Source organism: Phalangium opilio, unplaced genomic scaffold, assembly GCF_054372755.1.
Source record: "Phalangium opilio isolate 3A_F unplaced genomic scaffold, DU_Popi_V2 ptg000011l_1, whole genome shotgun sequence".
NCBI classification, from domain to species: domain Eukaryota; kingdom Metazoa; phylum Arthropoda; class Arachnida; order Opiliones; family Phalangiidae; genus Phalangium; species Phalangium opilio.
The window spans coordinates 5,193,484-5,212,798 of record NW_028324147.1 but is presented as its reverse complement, the minus strand read 5'-3'; the positions used below and the strand labels follow the sequence as shown (position 1 = coordinate 5,212,798).

At 35.3% G+C, this 19,315-nt stretch overlaps 1 protein-coding gene across 2 annotated transcripts in view; it reads left to right on the top strand.

Moving 5' to 3' along the window:
- ninaC (STKc_myosinIII_N_like and MYSc_Myo21 domain-containing protein ninaC) overlaps positions 1–19,315 on the top strand; it is a 47,396-nt gene that overhangs the window by 14,235 nt on the left and 13,846 nt on the right. For both annotated transcript variants that reach the window (XM_089858668.1, XM_089858667.1), the window contains exons 2-10: positions 7,911–8,003; positions 9,035–9,135; positions 10,276–10,608; positions 15,607–15,711; positions 15,919–16,018; positions 16,416–16,492; positions 17,207–17,352; positions 17,468–17,533; positions 17,617–17,707. In XM_089858668.1, coding sequence (XP_089714794.1) covers positions 9,133–9,135; positions 10,276–10,608; positions 15,607–15,711; positions 15,919–16,018; positions 16,416–16,492; positions 17,207–17,352; positions 17,468–17,533; positions 17,617–17,707 — 921 coding nt within the window. In that variant the 5' untranslated portion in view covers positions 7,911–8,003; positions 9,035–9,132. The remainder of the gene's footprint in view (positions 1–7,910; positions 8,004–9,034; positions 9,136–10,275; positions 10,609–15,606; positions 15,712–15,918; positions 16,019–16,415; positions 16,493–17,206; positions 17,353–17,467; positions 17,534–17,616; positions 17,708–19,315) is intronic.

Below are 19,315 nucleotides of genomic sequence, written 5' to 3'. Positions count from 1 at the left end.
TTAATTTTTAAGTGATTAAAAATTGTACATTTATATAATTTGATCTCATTTTTAAAAAAACTGACGTCATTTAAAGAAATAGACTATTTTAAAAACTTATAGGCTAAAATATAGTCTGGTGTGTAGACCACCTCGTTTTCTAAAGGCGGAAGATAATGGGTATGTGGATAATAAAGACCATCAAAAGGACTTTGGTGGACTGGTAACGTCGAAGCCATATCTGAAGTCTTTCTGTCCAAATAGTTAGCTGCCAGAGAGGTATGGCTTAAAATGGCTCCTCCCCTTTCCATCAAAATGGCGGCAAGGAGAAGGCTCCTGATTGGCTTAGTGAGGGTCTGACGCTTAGTAGGGGAGGTTTTCACCCCTTTGCCCACTCCGGATGTTAAGTCACAACCCTAATATCAAGCTGCGTTCCGCCCTTCATCTTCCCTTTAATTCGCTTAACGTTTTGCTATTTTTGGAGTTATGGTATTGGTGTTACGTAAAGAGGTTTTTATAGTAATTAAACATATGTTCTAAATAATCTAATTTCTAATGCTAATTTTAGATGTTTGATTTTTTTTATGCGTAAAACTTTCGCATTTATAAGTTTAGTTATCAAACAAATTTCAGCGTAAAAACAAACAAGAGCCTGTCAAATACTGTTTTCCCTGTATAGTTAGTTGGACTCTTATTATCGTACGATGTAATCAATTAATCAAAATGTTCTCCAGAAAGAACTAAGCACCTCTTTTTTTGTTCCCTGATAACGCTTATAACAAAAGTTATTTTTTCCTTTTCATGCTAAATGTTAAATATCACCAGGAGTTGATAAAGATCGAGAGAAGTACCCAGTATGTTATCTTCCATGCGTTAAAGTAAAATTTCTTGGCGCCAGGCATTATGGGATTGATTTATGGAGATTTTTTTAGTAACTATTGAATCGATTCTTGGACCTGTTTTTACATTTTTACATAAATGAATTGGCTGAAATGTGGGCTTCATTACAACGTTACGTTGTGGAATGGAGGCTGAACCGGGAGATGTAAGGAAAGGATAGGTTAGGTTAGGTTGAATTTTTGTTATTATTGATAAGTATGGCTGATTATCATTAAAAATTAATTGAGTGAAATCGGGGATTCATTACACCGTTCCTTTGTGGAATGGATACCGAACCGGGAGATGTAAGGATAGGTTAGGTTATGTTATTTTAGGTTAGGTCGAATTTTTTATTATCATTGGAAATTATTGCTGGCAAATTGATTGGCTATAGTAATGAAGAATTGTTTTTCAATATTTAATTGACCAAAATCATTAAGATTTACCGCAGTGTAATTTACCATGGTAAAAATATGGTAATACTCCCTGTAAATTACCGTGGTGGTAAAACTGCGGTAATTTGTAGCGCCATTGCCTATACTAGCATCTCTAACTCTCGCCAATTCTACTCTCCTTATTTTGCATCAAATCCTGATACGACTACTCTTGTCCCATTTGAAGCTCTTTTTCTAAAGCATTTATAATTTTCGTCCGTTATCGCTGACTGTTTCGATAACAAAGCTTAGGCTTTAGGAACAATAGAGAATGGGGTTTATGTGTGGCTATATAGACAAATCTATAGGGGCGATATGAAACCATTCGCATTATGTATGTACGCCTATACATATACAGAATATATTTTGGAACCGCGGCTAAATTATTTGTTTCCCCATAAAGGGCTGTGAACTCACGTGAGGTCCAAACTCTGTTCGGTTCTAATTAAGATTCTATAACGCTATGCTTTGGCTTTTCATTCAATACAATATAGTATTGTTCGTTTAGTTTCCTTATGTGTTTATTTTGCATTTGGTAATTTTAATTGGTACTGTATACAGTGCAGAGGAGGGAGGGGAAGGTTTTTTTTAATTATGGGTGAAACGATTGTGGATATGATTTATTTACCCAACTTAATTTGTTTATTAGAGTTTAAGATATTGCCAATTGGGGCATTTCTGACCAGGAGGCGACACTACTTGGTAGTTGGTACTGCACTTTGTCCGCCAAGTAGCCTGGCCTCCTGGTGTAAATTTTACCATAAGTTCACAAGATATGTTTAATTATAAGTTTTTCACTGGTAACTTAGAAACTGGAGCTTGTCATGAGGTGATTGAGGTAGGTCATAGATTCCAGGTAAAGCGACGTACGTCTGGTGATGCGCTGCTGTCAAAGGCTTAGTAATGCAGACTAAATAGGACCTAGATGGAACTTGGTCCTGCATGCAAAATTAACCACCAAGTGTAGGACTTCAATTCTCGCTTGTCGTTCTCAAACTAGCTCGAGCTGTAAGTCTCTAGCATTACGAATTTGTATAGGTAGTGTCATCTGAGGTGTCATACTCTGAAAACTATGTATTATAACTTCCTTCAAACTGTCCAGAGTACAAACATTTCAGCGTCTCTTTTGAAGATCTTCGAAGCGAGTTGCCGAAAATCGTTGATTAAGATGCCTAATGACCTGTTCAGTTTGTCGATTTATCCAATCGTCTTGAAAGCGAGCCGTTCGCCCGATTTACTCGGGATATTCCTAATTTATGGGCGCTATTTTTACGCGCCTCGTTACGTTAATCGGGGCACGCCCATAAAACACTTCAATTGATTTAGAATAATTTCAGTCTTAGAAGTAACCCGTAACCCATATCGCTTTGGCATAGATATAAAGGTTCTAATGTTGTAAACAACCGTCTAAAACTAATGATGGGTATTAAAACCGCTCGTTAAAAATCTATAAAGTGCTGTAAATATTTACTGTAAACATAAATTTCACGCGTAATTAACCCGAATTATGCAGGTTCTTTCATTTTAATTTTAAAATAATAATAATAATTATTATTATTATAAGGGATTTGTTTTCTTGGGAAATTTGCATACTGGGAACGGGGTATTTCTGATAGGTCTGCTATAAATTAAATGGTGTGTTCTTGGGTCTTAGGGTGTCAATGAACATGTGGTCTACAACATTAGTTATGGAGATATGGACTCTCAAACATTGATGGTCTCATGAAACAAGTCCTAAAATAGTGACACACATGTGAATTAAGACATATCTGCCTTCAATAGTCTTCAATCATAAGTTTATAAGTGATATGTTCATTCCATAAGTATGACACTACCTATACAAATTCGTAATGTTATAGACTTACAGCTCGAGATAACTAGTTCGAGAACGTCGGAGTGAGAATAGACCATTAGATTAATTTCAGTCCAAGAGAAGCAAACACCACAGGGCGGGGAGGTCACCTTCTCTGACTACGTTTGGTGTTGCCTCTTGCAGCGCAAGTAATTAAAGGAACGGTCTATAGTGTGGGTAATTAGACTTAAAATAAGCAAATATGCAAACAGAGAAAGGCCAAACAAATTTACGAGATCACTGTCCCCTAAAAGGATATATATGACCTTTACAAGATGTTCTTCAGAAAATTTAAGGAATTTTATTATATTGAGATAACAGAGGTAAATGAGCAATAAAAACATTTCACCTAACTTTAAAAAAAACCCACTAACTACTTAAGCCACGTTTTTACGACGTTTTCCATCGTCTAGAACGTACCTACGTTTAGTGGTTTTTAAAGGAAAGTTAAATATCTTTTTCTTAGTGGTCATAAAATATTTCTGAAACGATTTCGAACTTCAAGGAAATAACGTTCGATTTTGTTTTGACTTAAATTTAACTTCCCGGGATTCGGGAATACGCCAATGGTTTAGAGAAACCTGCATGGTCGTCTGCTATGAGACTCTTTTTATCTAGACAAAACAAAACACCTCCCCTTGCACCACAAGCAACCCATCATTTTATTTTTATTTTGGTCTCAGATAAGATGTAAAACTTTCCCGTCTAGATTAAGTTAATTACGTGATCGTATATTTTCTCCGTGGAAGGAAAAGGTCAGAGGTCAACGTCTAAAATTAAACCACGTCCCAATCCGAAATAGTTTTATAAAGAAATAGGTCAAACAAGATGAGAAAGTTGGTCTTTTTGACAATAGAACATAAACCACAGAAGTCGGAAGTAAATATAGTAAATAAATAATTTACACTAGAAAAATATTTTTCTAATCGCCCATGGTTGTTTTTAAATATTTTAAAACATCTTGACTTTTGGGTTGATCAATATATTTTTTTTTAATTTAATGTTAATAACTGTATTCAGGGTGTTTTTGAAAGGCGTGAAGAAAAAGTAATTAAAATGTTCTTTGTGAGATTTTGAGTCAAAAATGTTCCATGACATTTTGCCCTAAGGGTTACCGTTTTTGAGTTACGTTTGTCCAGTGTTTTAAGGACGACCCCTTAAATTTAACACAAAAAAATTAAATACAATGCTTATTTAATTAATGGGTCATCCGTAAAACACTTCAAACATAACTTGAAACGGCTAAAAGTCGCTCAAAAATTAAAATTATTTAAAAATAATTATTTTTTAACGCTAAGATCATTTGCGCTAAAATTTTAGGGATCAGTGAAGATATAATCCTATTTCTTTTTATTATCAAATCTTTGCTACTCGAATTATATCATTTGTTCCCGGGCTTTGGTTAAATTAATAGTGACCGGCCCCTCGGCTTTGTAGGAAGCCAATCCATGTCTTCAAAAGTTCAAATTCGGGACTGGAATTAAGCTTTTGAAGAAAACCAGCTAGGAGGAATAGGACTCTATTGGATTATAGCCAGCCCATCTTCTAGATCTAGAGAGTTTAGTCAAGTTAATCCCGAGCTATAAGCGATAGGACATTGAACTTCAATTTCCTTTTACATTCGATATATATAATTCAACGTTTTAACTTTTTAATATTAAAAATTAAAAGCGTGTACGTACCGAGCGATTTGAATGAAACCCTACACTCAAATGTCTCGCTCGCGGGTGTCAATAAAAAATTTACCGTCTTACAGCCACCGTTTTATTAATTAAAGCAGAAGTGGTATGATAGTCTCATACCACTTCTGATTAAAGTGATAGTAGTCTATTAGATATTTCACGAAAAAGAAAATATCGCAATTTAATTGAAAAAATACCGATTAAGGACCTTGCAGGAAAATAGGTCCTGACTTTTAGGGACCGGGTTTGAGCCCTTGTGATGTATTTATACGCAAAATACTATCCCTTTAAGAAACCACATTATTAGCCGATGGCGCTATATGCTACTAATTTCGTAGCACCGAATTTATAATTAGCTAAATCATTAACCCGTTATGCCCGTGTGACATTCCTGTTATTAAAAAAAATAAAAAAAGATATGGGTCTCGGTTACGGTTAATATTTCGTATACACGCTATTAAATTTTGTCCTACACAAAGCCTAAAGAACATTAAACATTTCTGAGTTGTGTTTCAAATTTGTCAGGATATATGTATGAACAATCAGGATCTAATAATATTTTGAATTATAAACAAACATCCTTTCAGACGTTTATATTCAAAAGCAGGAATAATAAATAATAAATAAGAAACAACATCCTAAATACATTAATTATATGCAAATATTATAAAAGTCTTTAATGTGGTTTAACTACGCGTGAGAAAATTAATTTTTATGATTTATTTCCTACTGACTTACATGTATACAGGATGCTTTTGATAAGTCTGCCAAAAATTAAAGGGTGCATGCTTGTTTCTTGGGTCAAACCATAAGTTCATAAGGTATGTTCCATTATAAGTTTGTTAATCTCTGGTTACAAACTGGAGCTTGTCATGAAGTGAATGAGGTAGGTCATGGTAAAGCAACGGACGCCTGGTGAGGCACTGCTGTCAAAGGCTTAGTAATGCAGACTAAATAGGAGAAGATGGAAGTCCTGCAAAATTAACCACCGAGTGAGTCTAAGAGGGAAAGACACGGGGGTTAAAACTCTGCCTTCCATCTCGCTTTTTAGCGCCTGCGCTGTAGTCGTTTTGGATCTGAGAGTGCGCAAACACGGCACTGGAGCAACCCCCTTGTATCTCCCGATAATAAGGGTTGCCTACCCCCCTTTTCCCGTCGAAAGGGTGTATTCCCCTAATATATTTCCAAATGCTCTCGGAGCTGTTGAAGCAGCCCAAAGATAAACCATATTAATATAATTAGACTCCAGTGCTAATGACCTCATAGGGCTAATAAGGTCTTACCAATTCAGGCTTGAACGACTTTAGCAATCAACAAAATTAGGTTTAGACCAAATAACTTGACCCCTAGCCTTTTAGAAACCCTGCAGAATCTTAAACATTACACCCTTACTTAGTCCATCGTTGAATTACCTTTTTTAAATTAATTTTAATTAACATTAAATTATTCTATGGACTGCTTTGAATTCAAGGTCCCACCCATTTCATTTATATTATTATTAAATTCCGGTGAAAAGATATCAACGCTTCAAATAACGCTCCCAAAATGCGTGAAAAGTAACACAAAGAAATTTAGAGAAACATAAAAACCCGTTAGAATCTGAACCTGATTGCCTTACTTAAATAAGAAAATATATAGGCCTAAATATAAATATAAATTTATACCTAATTATAAACTAAACTGAACTGAAAAATGTGCCGTACCATTTTGATAATACTCTTGAATAATTTATGCATATTTATAACCTAACGGGCTCTAAAAATTACTTCATTATATAAATAATATTATTCAAGATCAACTTGTAAACTTATTAAAACTGTGGCGTACTAATACACAACGTTATATCTTATAAGGATAAAAGTAGTCGTTACAAATTTGAAGCATCTCTTGAATAAAAATAAAATATTCAACCCCCTTCCCCTTCCCAAATAGGGTGACGTTGTTAAAAATTTATATTATATTATAATGTGATTCTTTTGTATTATATATTATTATAACGCGTTCTTTGAAAACGGTTGCTGTCTTTTGTGACGGTCTTTTGTCTTTGTGACGCCCGTTGCTAACGCCGAAGGGGTGACATAATATCTACAGGGCGTGAATAATATAAAATTTCATTAAAACATTTTTTTTTTTTTAGATGCAGGTGAGCGTATTTAGAGCATCAGGTTCTGTTTTGGGTTTTTTTTATTATTATTATTACTGGCGACCTCGTTGAATTGAATTTTATTGAATTTTTAATTATACAGTGTCATTGTCACGGCTTCGTTTTTTATTATTTTTTTTATTGTTATATCTAGCCCTTAATTTATTTTGGTTTTGTTTGAAGGTAACATAAGTGTATTATAATATGGATGGTTCATAAGTATGGGTATAGGAAGGGTATATTGGTTTAGGATGATTTTATCTATAAAAGTCAACGTACTGTCTGTCTGATAATCAACGCCCAGTCCAAACCGTTTTATTTAGAAGGCTGAAATTTTGCAGGGACGTTACTCTTAATTAGTAGGTACTCTATATGAAAGGTTTTTGCAATCCAACGCCATCTTGGAAAATGGCGGCCAGAAATGTAAATAAACTTTCTTTATGGTATAATGTCCGCGCGTTTCAACCGATTTGGCTAATATTTAGTACACTGGTTCTCTATATCATATAGACGGACTTTATATCTTTTGGGGATTGATTTGCCGACATCTTGGAAAATGGCGGCCCGAAATGTAAAATAAACCTTCGTTAATGAATAACGTTTCTACCGATTTCACTAATACTTAGTTGATTAGTTACTTAGTACCGTTGTTCCCTTAATCCTATAGACGGATGTTATTAGCCCTAAAGAATTAACGCCTTGCCTTTAAGGTTACCTTCCCTTTAAAAAAGGTGATCTTAGTATATTGCCCTGAAATGTATGACGTCAACTGTGGGAGGCTACGTATTACGCGAGTTAAATTTAGTTGTAATCTTACGTGGTCTTCGAATTACACTCCCCGATAATCTTGAATATCAAAGGCGTGGGAATTCCGGAGCTCTAGAAACTAGAATCGATATTTATTTATTTTTGTTCCTCTTATCTTTTCTTTTCCGATATAGCGGTTTAATTCGGGATCTATTTTTTGGCGTTCCCGATGCTCGATCATGAAACTACGATCTAATCTGATGCGGCAATTCATTCCACGTAACGATGTAAGTGATATTATTTTTTTATATAAAACAATAGCGGAAGTTCGTTATTTTGAATTAAGTCAGACACTATGAGCAAGCAATGCTTATCCCCTTTTATTGTAAGAGCTACTTCCGTAATTAACTGTAGGTATGACGTCAACAATTAATTCTTTTTCTCGAAACTAAACCTTTTATTGAATTAGAAATCGTGCACTTATAGGGGCCATCCATAAATACAGTGTAGGATTTCTTTCATTGCATATTAAATGGATTCAGTGTTAGAAATTAAAATATTAAAAATTCGAACCGACAAAGAATTGGATTTCCAAGTCAGGGATAGATTTAGTTTTTGAAGTAGGAATGGATAACTGAGTAATATGTGGGCGCGCGTTAAAGTCCCTGACCCCCTTTCACGAGACGGAGGGGTATGAAAGAAGAGGGGGGGGGGTCATAGCGACATAGGTAATAAGGGATTAGGGTCACTATTTTTCGCCGTCCCCGTCAGCAACTTCATCAAAACGTAGTTTAAGTGAGCCAATAAGATAATTTAAACTTTTCGTTACGTGTTGCATGAAGGGAGGGGCTCTATACTGAGTGGTCTATGAGTCGGACTGAAGTAAATACTAACCGTAAATACTCCATTCCCACTTCTAAAATTAAATCTATCCCTGGTAAAGTGTATTGAATCAATTAACTTCTCCACTTTAAATCATGAACTACTTAGTTTCTATATCTTTCACACTTACATTCCTACACAGACTTCATCTCGCGTCCACGTGATCCTACGTCTATATACCTAAGCCTTAGTCATCCTATGTCAAGGCAACCTTCACCTCTATCGATTTTCTTAAAAGTTAAAGACTAAGGGCAAGAGAGAGAGAGAGAGAAACGGAATGGGGAGGAGGTTGGTAAGAGGTAGCCAATTCTTGCGGCTATTAATTAGATTAGCCTATTTTTTGCTTTCTAAGGTTTCATCTCATATTGACTCTCGATGCTGTAGCTCGGCTTCCCAATTTTCCAATAATACTTTTTCCAAACACGCATTTTTTCAGATATTTCGAAACGACGTAGACCAATTGTTGACCGGTTGCATCGGACCACCATTTAAGCAGAGAAGACGATTCTCATACACCTGCCTGGATCAGGAAAAATGGTAAGTACCACTAACTGACTTTTTAAGGAAATTGACCTTTTTTGACCTATAAAGACCGACGCGAACTTTCGGTTAGGCATCCCACGATAGCCTTCTGTTAGTTTTACCTTGATAACGGGTTGTCTTAGAGGGGGGGGAGGCCAAAACGCGGGGGCGGCTGGTCACTAAAGGTAGCTAGTCCATATTGTTTATCATGTGACCAAACTGACCATGGCTTAAAATGAGTCGCGTATATGGTAATTTTTTTAAACAGGAATTTTAAAAACTAAAATAGCTAATCATTCAAAATTTTCAAATACCGCGCCAATAATCCTTAAACTTTTCATAAATATCGTCTGCTAATGCGTATTAGCTCACTCGATCACGAGTTAGTAAGGCATGATCGAGTGAGCTATGGCTAAAGAAAAGAAGGTAACGAGGTGGTGCCATCTCGACACTGCCCCGACGAAATTGAAAAATTTTCAAAGTAAACCCGCGAATCTTTTACGTAATCGTTGACACGTGTCTAATTGAGCTAGCAAACCGACTTCACCGACGTAAACTTAAGATTTTAGTCTACAGTTTGAATGAGCTGTTACGCCAAATCCTTTGTCGCGACTACTTTTAATGATGGTAACGCAACAGACCTAAAGAAAAGAGAGCTTCCAGATGAGATACGTGTTATTAAAGTCATTAGTACCTCTGAGCTCGCCTTTGTTACTGTTTCCTCTCTAATTTGCATATGATTGATAAACATAAGATTTTTGAGATCAAACAGAGCGAAAGGCGTGAAGTATAACGGAACCGTACTATGACGTAATAGACCTTTTCGACGATAAAAAGGGTGTAGGCAACCCTCAGTATTGGGACATACAAGGGGGTTGATATATTGCCATCCGTCTCCGCGCATGCACTATCATGATACAAAAAGACTATAGCGCAGGCGCCAAATAGCGAGATGGAAGGCAAAGGTTTACCCCGTGTTACTCCCTCGTAGTTACATCGAAATGGTCTATTACAAAGTCGCTTATCCAGCTTGCCTTGGTCTCTATTAGCCTATCCAGACGTTAAAGTACACGCGTTATGAAAATAGCAGACGCTTCTTTAAAACAAGATATGTTTTCGAGTCCAGACCTAAACGGTTCTTCTTTTGGGTTTCAGGGACCTTCTGGCAATGGGCTGGTCACACACTACGACTCGCTGTCTCAACATATCAACTTCAGCGAGTTGCCGGATCCAAGTGACAAGTTTGAATTACAAGATGTTGTGGGGGAAGGGACATACGGCGAAGTATACGCCGCGGTCAACTTGGAGGACGGTAACCGAGTGGCCGTCAAAATCATGGAGAACATCGCGGACAACGCCGAAGAGATCGACGAAGAGTATTTGATTCTTCGCGATTTGTGTCTCCATCCAAATATACCTATGTTCTACGGATTGTACCTGAAACCTGGAAATCGACGCGAGGAAGATCAGTTGTGGTTCGTCATTGAGGTAAGAACTGGACAGACAACGTTGACTTGTATTATAAGTCAACCTTTATATCGTTTTCGATATTACGGGCGTGTTGGTATTTAAATTATGAAATGGGATTGGTTTTTTATCAAAGATGATTCCTGCCTATATTGATAGCTATAGCTAGCTTCCTTTTAAATTTAAGCTTTTAAATATTTTGGGGTGCGGAATTTTTCCGCTTCAAGGATCAAAATTTATCACACCGATATAGGGCTATACAGGGTGTTTCTGATAAGTCTGGCTGGCATAAATTAAGGGGGATGTTCTTTGGGAAATCGATTTTGAGTCGATTTAAATGTAGGCAACTTCTATCCATTCCATTTTGTTTTCCACAAGGGACACTGTTTCAAATCGAGTTAAGATTGTACATAGTATTTTGCGGATGACCCCGTTAAATTTAATTAAGAAACTGATTAAGACAATGATTTCTAATTTAATTAGGTGGTCACCCTTAAAACATAATTTCAAATCATAACTCGATTTGAAACAGTGTCCCTTATGGTAAACAAAATGGAGATAGAAGTTATACATTTTCGACTCAAAATTTTTCCCAAAGAACATCCCCCTTAATTTATGCATGCAGACTTATCATAAACACCCTGTATAGACACCTATAGATTTAAAAGTGTCGGAAAATGTTTGGGATGGACAGCCTGCCTCGGAACTGAATGGATTTTATTTATTAAAGGGCTAGGGCTAGAAAATTTAAACTATAAGTATAAGTGTGATGAAATTTTCATAAAGTACAATCATGTATTATTAATAGATACGTCTTAAATCTATAATACAAATTTTGATGCAATTTTCGATTAAATATAACTAAGAACTTGTATTTGCAAATATGGTACATAGATCAGCGTCGTTCTCAATAAATTGTTTGTTCTTCAAATTTTTGTATACTAGTCCTTTAAAATAGGTGTTAGGCATTCAATATATCATAGGGTTTGTAGGTGTTTTCATAAACATTTTCTGTTTTATTGTGTTATTAAAAAGTTGCATTGCTAATATTGTTCGACATTCCATTAGAAAATACAAATAGTAAATGTGACAACACTTCAATCGTAAATATTTTAAAAGTGTCAACAGGAAATATAATAGATTTAAGTGATTGAGTAACGCATCCTGGTTATACTTTAATTAAAATTATGGTGTTATACCTGGAATGCATACAGCTACTATAGGAATCATTGCGTGCCTACTACCTAGCGATTTTTACTCAACGTATCTAGGCGGATTTTGTGCTAAGAGAGCTTGACTTATCATATGACGAATTTTGCCTGCGAATAATCTACTTCGCAGCCTCCCTGTGTTGCACCTTACTCCCACTCTTGACCTCTGGTTTCTACGTCACAGTCATATGGGCTCGCGCTTTTATTGCCCATGCGCTATAAGTAGACGACCATCTAATGAAATCTAACCAACCAAAAATACTAAGTCCTATTTATTTATTTTAGAACTTAATTACATTTTTATGATTATATGGGGTTAGAGACACACACACAAAAAAACTTTAATTCAGAAACATTAAATTTAATGTAACTTTATAAATATATAATGTTATCAGATTAGCTACTATCAAACGCGTAAGTTCCAATAACTTACTCTTATTTTTTAGGTAAAGCGAAAACCCATAAAATTGTCATTTCGAACTATTTGTAAAAGTGTTATAAAGCTTCCATCGTAAATCACTTACAGAGTTTCCCCAAAAACCTCTAAAATTGCAACATAAAAAAATCAATCGATATTGTATTGAAACTGAAAAAGTTTTATTGAAGATTCGATCATAAACCTACAAACATTCAAAATTGAGGCTACAAGCTGCTGTAGTGTAGTCAGAGCCTTAAAGGGATAGTAGCGTATATTATCCATTACACTGACGCATGCAAGAAGTGATATCTAGTTAATTAGGGTGAAGGTAAAATTGGCCACATTTCCAGCTTTATCTCCAGTCCAAACATATAGTAGGTCCGGAGTTAATCCCCTCCTCTAAATTACAACCAGCATCTCATTGGTTCTTGAAAACTCACGTCAGCCCGACGCGAATGACGAAAATTACAGTCATATTTTCCGACTGAGGAGAGGCGAAATAGCCCGGCCTCCTTTTACGTCCCCCCCCACCTTGTATTTTGAAAGGGGGACTGGGACTATGGCGCGCGAATACTTAGGCAACCTATACCTTCTCCCTAATAAACTAGATATCACTTCTTGGCATGTACTTCGGTCCTGTAATAATCCTCCCTTTTTGAAACGCCCTTAAAGAGATACTTGTTTCTGCTACTATCACTTTAACCATAAACAATTCTATAAACCACGAAATTCTTTTTAAAACTAATTCAAGCGTTATGGAAGGTTTAAGAATAATAAAAAAAGATATCTTAATGTTCATAGGAACTTCTAAATTAATCTCCCGTAGAGAAATTTATTATGAAAAAAGAAGAGGCAATATATTTCAATTGATAAGCTTAATAATCGTTGAATCAGTTCTGTTTTGGTGATTCGACCTTCCTTTTTTTGGAGGTCATTTTTTTAGCTATAAATTATTACACGCATCATTTGAATCGAGCAGAACATCTTCTTGAGTTATAGAAAAAATGATCCAGTTTAATTTAGTTTACCAAATTTATTAATCTCAATTTCTGACACGATTATAAGTTAATATTAGATGGCGCGACGGTCTTTACTGGTGCCATTTTTCACCCTTTATCAAAATTATTAGTAGTATACTATAGAACAAAGAAGTGATATCTAGTTTATTAGGGAGAGGGTATAAATTCGCCACATTTATAGCTTGCTTTATCTCCAGTCCAAACGTATAGTAGGTCCGGAGTTAATCCCCGCCTTTAAATTAGAACCAGCATCATCTCATTGGTTCTTGAAAACTCACGTCAGCACGACGCGAATGACGAAAATTACAGTCATGTTTTCCGACTGAGGAGAGGTCGAAATAGCCCGGCCTCCTTTTACGTCCCCCCTTGTATTTTGAAAGGGGACTGGGGCTATGGCGCGCGAATACTTAGGCATCTTATACCTTCTCCCTAATAAACTAGATATCACTTCTTGGCTTCATCTAATGCATTGGTGCTATGCAGGGGAAAAATTGAAGGAATATATAGGCGCTTGTTGATGACTTACAATTTATTGAATGATCTATGCGTTTAATTGGAATTAAAAGCTAAATCAAATAAAGTAATTTTAACTGATAAATCTGGGTTAAAATGATGCAAAATCCGCCTAGATACGTTTAGAAAATAACTGGCTACGCAATGGTTCCCATCTGCTGTATTTATTCCATTTACAAATATCAATATCAAAGTACTATACTGAGATTTTAAATTTATAAATGCTATTAATAAATGTATATGGGTTATTACCTTAATATACCCGTCTATTATAACACTTTTTATTTTTAAAATTTTTTATTTTTTTTTAACCCATGATTTATTCTTTGAAATGATCAAATGTGTTCTCAAAAGCGTGACAAATTTATAACAGAAAAAAAAAATTAAAAGTCCTCAATGAAAATAAATAAAAAATATTATAAAATATTGTCATCACCGAAGCGTGAGTCCGTAAAAGGGATTCTGGTTTGAATTAATTTTAAAAAAATGTAATAAAATAAATGAAATAATTTTAGATACAAGGTGTTTCTGATAAGTCTGCATGCCATAAATTAAGGGGGATGTTCTTTGGGAAATCGATTTTGAGTCGAAAATGTATAACTTCTATCCACTCCATTTTGTTTGCCACAAGGGACACTGTTTCAAATCGAGTTAAGATTGTACATAGTATTTTACGGATGACCCCTTAAATTTAATTAAGAAACTGATTCAAGACAATGATTTGTAATTTAATTAAGGGGTCATCCCTAAAACACCCATCAAATCATAAATCGATTTGAAACGGTGTCCCTTGTGGTAAACAAAATGGAGATAGAAGTAACCTACATTTTCGACTCAAAATGGATTTCCCAAAGAACATCCCCCTTAATTTATGGATGCAGACTTATCAGAAACACCCTGTATATAATAATAAAAAAAAAGGAAATTTACCTCCGAGTTATTTTGAAGTATAAAGATGGGTGACAATGATCAAGAAGCTTCATTTATCTCCGAATCTCAGTGGGAATGAGATGTATTGGGAAAGAAACTGCGGAGAGATAAATAATCTTAATGATCCTTAGATGTTAAAGTAGTCCCGTATCTTCCCAATGGAGAGACGATACAACTTTGCAATTGGAATTTGCAGAGTAGGTTTATTACTAAGGCGGATTTATTTCCAGTGTTGAAACTAATTGTATTAAAGTAGTTTGACGAAAATACAGATTGAAACGACGGTATACGGGATTTAATGTATTTCCGATTCGCTTAACAAAATCAGGAAAGATTTTGTAAAAAATTATCAGAATTTTTAGGGTGAATTGGTATAACTTATCTGAGTGTACAATCGAGCTAAAAATATAGCGATATTTAAAACTATAGTATCATTAACACTAGTATCATCTCGAGTTTGAAATTTGAATCCAATTACTTAATTTTAAAAGCTTTACTTTTAAAGGCAAAGTCTAGCAATAATTATTTTCAATTTTCTAGTATTAAATATTTGTATCGAATTTCATTCTTGAAATTGAGCCGAGTTTTTTTTACTCCTTTAAATGAAAGCTAGGTTTGCTCTAATTTCTAATTACATCTTTATTATTTTTTATTTTAAAATTGGGTCTTAGTTTTTGATCCATTTCATTTCATTTGAAAGATTCACTCATCACAGTAAAGATGTGATCGAAAAAAATTAAAGTTGGTTTGAGATTTCAATCATGATTGTTTTAGTGATTGCTTTTATTAGTAAACGAAAACGTGTAATATGGGTGGGTAATATTAATATTATTATAGTTTTGGTGAAATTTTTAAATGTTTGTGTTAATTATTAAATTAATATTTCTTTAATTAAAATTATCTTTTTGTTTAATTTTTTTGTCTTTAGCTTTGTACGGGAGGTTCGGTGACGGACCTGATTCAAGGTCTGCGCAAGCGCGGAAGGCACTTGCCAGAAGTGATCATCGCTTATATTTTAAGAGAAACTATGGATGTAAGTAACTTAATTTGCATTTTTTCTGTTGATGTTTGTGTATTTTTTGTTTACATATTTATTTGCTTCTAAAACTGTCATTGAAAATCGACTTTTCAATTGGAAATTTTTGGGCAAAACAAGCCGCTTAAAGCCTATATATACTTATACTCTACCGTTAATTAACAAGATGTAATTGGTTTATTAAATATTATTCTATTTATATAGGCTTTGAGGTACTTGCACGCGAATCATTGTATGCACCGAGATGTCAAAGGTCACAATATCCTCCTGACCGAAGAAGGACGTATAAAAGTGGTCGATTTCGGTAAATATGCGCATTAGATGTTTTCGTTCAAGATAAGGGGCTGGTCACTCGTGTTAATGTCCCCGTTATATGTATGCCAATAATAAACTGGATTGATTACACGTAGCCCGTAATAGGTGTACATGGAATCTGAGAGTGATTATCCCCTTGTCCCTGAGAGATTTTGTTACATTGGAAACGGTCTGAGACATAAGTTCATAAGATATGTTCCGTAAGTTTGTCACTGGTTACTTATAGTCAATTCTCGCGTCGTTCTCGAACTAGCGAGCTGTAAGTCTGTAGAATTACGAAGTATATTAAGTGTCATACTTATGGAGCATATCTTATAAACTTATGGTCTCTAAGTATACATGGTAACTTGATTTCTAATTCTGTCAAAATGTTTCCTTATTTGAAGGAGTTTCCTCTCATCTGACCGAAACGTTCGGCAAACGAAACACGTCTGTGGGTACACCATATTGGATGGCTCCCGAGGTAAGCTATGATTTTCTAGACAGTTTAAGCTACATTTCCCTTAAAAATTTAAACCCATCCCTTGACTCCACGTTATCCAAAAACGTTTAAACATTAGAGAGAAAAAACACGCTTGAATTTAGAAAATTTTGTTACGAATTCGGAAAGCGCATTTAAAATAGCCAATATTTTAAATTGGAACCATGCATCTATCTATAAAATTAGAGAAGATACGAGCAATTATGTTTGCTTACGCGTTAAGCCTTTGTGCGAAGCTGAAGCCCCCGTACGTCATCTACGTACCAGAGAGGCTTAACGTGTAGGCAAACATAATTCCCCATATCTTCTTTAATACTGCAGATAGAGACAAGGTTTCAATTCGAAATATTTCTTATTTTGTATGCTCTTTCCAATAAAAAAATAACTAAAAAGGCTTAACGTGTGGGCAAACGTTATTCCCCATATCTCCTTTAATATTGTCGATAGAGACAAAGTTCTAATGTGAAATATTTCTTATTTTGTATGTTCCTTCCAAAAATAGTACAAGCGTCATAATTTCCTTTTGAAATTCCGCTTAATCTCTCTAATAATTTAATTCAGGGTGACTAAATTCAGTCAAGCGCGTTGTTTTTGGAAACTTAAAACTTGATTTCCGAAAAGATGTACTATTAAAGAATATATTATATTCAATGTTAAGATTTTTTTCTTTATTTCTTTATTTCCTGTTTATTATAGGTGATCGCCTGCGAACAGCAGTTGGATTATTCTTACGACGTACGTTGCGACGTTTGGTCACTCGGAATTACAGCCATAGAATTAGCCGATGGTGAACCACCATTGGCCGATATTCATCCAATGAGAGCTCTCTTTCAAATTCCAAGGTAACAATAAATAATAACAACCTTGAGTTACATCTATAGTGGGCGGTGTCATGGTTATTACCTTAATTGTTAATAGTTAATTATGGATTTGGTTTATTTATTTACTTTTGAAAAGGAATCCTCCTCCTAAACTTAAACACGAGGTTGCCTGGAGTGAAGAATTTAACGATTTTTTGTCAGAGTAAGTTTTGAACTTCATGACAGTTAATAGAATTCGTCAGTCGTCATGAATATTACTCAAAATAATTTGAATATGGTTTTTAGATGTTTAGTCAAAGATTTCGAATTGCGGCCGATGATCGCGGAGTTAATGGAACATCCTTTTATAACCCAAGTTCCACTTAATCCGGAAGAGGTAAGATTAACTTTTGTTTGTTTCATTTAAACCGGCTTTATTTAACCATGGCAATTTAATTACTGTTTTAAAACATGCTGTTTATTAATGATACTTAACCATAATATCGCTGTTATTTCTGATCGAGGTGATAATCACTCTCAGGTTCCCTGTACACCGATTACGGATTACTAGTAATCATTTTAACATCGTCGAGGGCAGGGGTTTTAAAGATAACGCGTGTAATCCCTTTTAGTATAGCGTATACAATGATTTCGCTGGGTGGTTAGCCCCTCGTTTCTGGCGCTCGAAAAATAAAGGAGTTCAATTGTTACTAAAATAGATGTACGTTGAATTATCAAGAATATGACAATTTAACATTTCCCCCATAAATTCGCACCGGTAATTTACTGTAATGTTTCATATTTGTACTTGTCTCTTGACCATGACGCGTTGACAAAACGTTCGTGACGTGACGTAACGTGCGTGATGTAAATCTGTCGAATTTTTGTAACAATACTCGTGTTATTTACATCTTTATGTAATTTTGATAACGGTAGAGCGTGTCCATAACATAAACCATTAGCACAGTCACCAGACTCACTCACCTCTGGTGAAATCTTTCCTGTTTTGTTTCTATTTGACACCTTATAGCGCGAGGTGACAACCACATAGTACAATCGGTGTACAAGCCGTACTTGTGACTCTACTAAACGCGTAATCAGATTATTATGTGTATTGTTGTACAGGAAATAAGAGTGTTAAAGTAGAATTGCAATGTAAAAATCTTATCAACTACCAATAGGAAGTACAATAGATATTAGACACAAGCTGCAGTAAGGGGGGCGACCCCTCCTACCCAAAGTCATACCCCTGCTTGCCCAATCAGCTTTACTCCCCCACTAGCCTTCTACTTAATAAAATCCACCACCATGTTGATGTATATGGGAGGAGCCTTCTTCAAGCCCAGCCTCTTTGTGGTACTGAGAGGGGATTAGCTACGGGGTCGTCCCCTCAATACTGGTATAGTCTAAATTGTATGGCCCAAGCTGACGACTTCCAATATGGTCGCCAAAACCGTGGAATGAGATAGGAGAGGGTGACGTCACTAGAAACTTCGTACTAGCAGACTATATGGAGCTAACAGTTCTGACCCTGAAACGTCACACCCTTCTATCTCTTACTGGAGTTTCATCCCCCCTAACGATTGGAAACAGTATTCTAAGCGCAAAAATGCCAACCAGAGGGGGGCTGCGTGACGTCAGACTATCTCTTCCCCCCTAGCCAGTTATTAGCTCCCTATAGAGCCACATTTTGCAAAATTTAGGCACTCCTTGCATTCTACAGTTCTCTTCTATATCGTTAATTATGATAACGCTTTTAAAATGACCCATTAACGATGTCGCAATATGCAAATTACCTTAATTGGTACTTTAAATAAAGATTAGAAGTTAGAACGTCACTAATTTTTAATTGTCACCATTTATAAATAAAATAAAGTTTCGTAAAACTGAACTTTAGAAATAAAAGAGAAGTCGCTCATTTGTAAAGAAATTAAAAAAAAAACAAAAAAACAAACATGAAAACTTTATTATTATCATAATTTGGTATTCTATTAATTTTACAAAG